The sequence below is a fragment of the Zerene cesonia genome, chromosome 7, assembly GCF_012273895.1.
Source record: "Zerene cesonia ecotype Mississippi chromosome 7, Zerene_cesonia_1.1, whole genome shotgun sequence".
NCBI lineage: Eukaryota > Metazoa > Arthropoda > Insecta > Lepidoptera > Pieridae > Zerene > Zerene cesonia.
In genome coordinates, this window is record NC_052108.1 from 7,667,764 (window position 1) to 7,669,408 (window position 1,645).

At 31.5% G+C, this 1,645-nt stretch overlaps 1 protein-coding gene across 1 annotated transcript in view; it reads right to left on the reverse strand.

Annotated features, from left to right (window-relative positions):
- Positions 1–1,055: 1,055 nt before the first annotated feature.
- The window catches only part of LOC119828233 (peptide transporter family 1-like), a 17,876-nt gene continuing 17,286 nt past the window's right edge, over positions 1,056–1,645 (reverse strand). The window contains exon 14 of the mRNA XM_038350337.1: positions 1,056–1,236. Coding sequence (XP_038206265.1) covers positions 1,072–1,236 — 165 coding nt within the window. The 3' untranslated portion in view covers positions 1,056–1,071. The remainder of the gene's footprint in view (positions 1,237–1,645) is intronic.

Below are 1,645 nucleotides of genomic sequence, written 5' to 3' on the forward strand. Positions count from 1 at the left end.
TGTGAACTGAAGTGACCTTTAAGGAATCTACCCACTACAACGTATGGCTACGACTGTAGTATTAAGGCAGACAAAAAATTTCAAGGAATGAGATTATGTTCACTAGATCGTTCCGTCAGCGAGCATAGAATATCATAGAGCAATCCCGATCCAGTATGGCCCTTCCGACACCCTCCATTCATGCGAAACCCAAGTCGATGTTCGTGGTACCCGTCAAAGGGGGACGCCCTTGACCGTGTCGCTACTAGAGTGAACCTTCAGTTCACCGACGCGTCCGTGCTAAGATGTAGAAGCCCTTCTGAACACAATAAAAGAGTATTGTTTCGCTTTCCGATCCTATGACGGTCCTAGTATGCGTTGTAGTGGTTAGAGTCCTTTAGGAGAGACATTTGGCTCAGGTCACAAGGACTTCATATGGAAATCAATGAGGATATACTTACTATATGCCATAAAATAATCTTCCGGGAACCTATAATAGGCAATTCGTAAGTGAATTTGATATTTCCTTTTATATGACTCTAAGTTAAGTAGACATAGTTCTCTCATTTTACTTGGTAGGAAGGAACTAGATAACATTCGCCAAATTCAAAAATAACAACATGGACAAATTAAAATTTCAGGTACTTTATTGTTTACAATGAAAATGAATCAAAGACGCTGTAATTACTTATTTTGAACTTTTTATAATAATTAAAATTGACAGCGATGTATATCGTCTAAAAAAACTACACACTAACACTTTTATTATTATATATATAGAAGTAAGATACATAATTACTTTAATAAACTTTACTATAACCTGTATTTTATAATAAAATACATGTAACACCAACCTAGTTAAGGCACCAGTGACACTTTATTTTTGTTTGAAATAAAAAGCACTAATTTCTACTGTAAATTTTATTCTGATGAAACAAAAACATTTCTATTTTTTATTTATTTGTGAAAATTAATTTTCAATTCATTTTCAATATTTTTAATTTCAATATATTTCTCCTTTTCCCCAATACGATAACATTAATTTCTTCACGAAATCACATTTATATATAGCTCTATAATTATTTATTCCTATTATAAGGGATCTTCCATCTGTTTCACTTGTTGGTAAAAGACTTCACAATTTCTACGACATTCAATCACTTTCGGTTCATCTTCAATCTTATAACTACGAGATATGTAGAGGAATAGTGCTATGGACACAAACATCAGTCCAGAGTAGATGAATGACTGCGTTTCCTGTTTAAAATAAGAAAATCGATATATTATTTTATAAGAAACAGAAATCTTTGTTATCTATAACCTAATATTTTAAAGAGACTGCTCAATTTTGATTATTATCTTAGATTTTAATCATTATCTTTAATTTAATTGAATTAATTAAGAAATATCGTATATGTAGATATACATTGTTAAACAAGGTAAATAGTAATTATCAACACACATTTGTCATGGCCAGTAGCAGAAACTGATGTAACTAAGGCAAAGAATTAATTTATTTTGTATTTGTTGCTCACTGTTTTGTGTGTTTAATAAATATACAAATAAAATATATGTATGTATATATAGTAGTAGTCTACATGCTCGTCCCGTCTCCGCCCGGATATCAAGATTCCTGTATTATAAATGTAAAGTTACTTTACCTCTT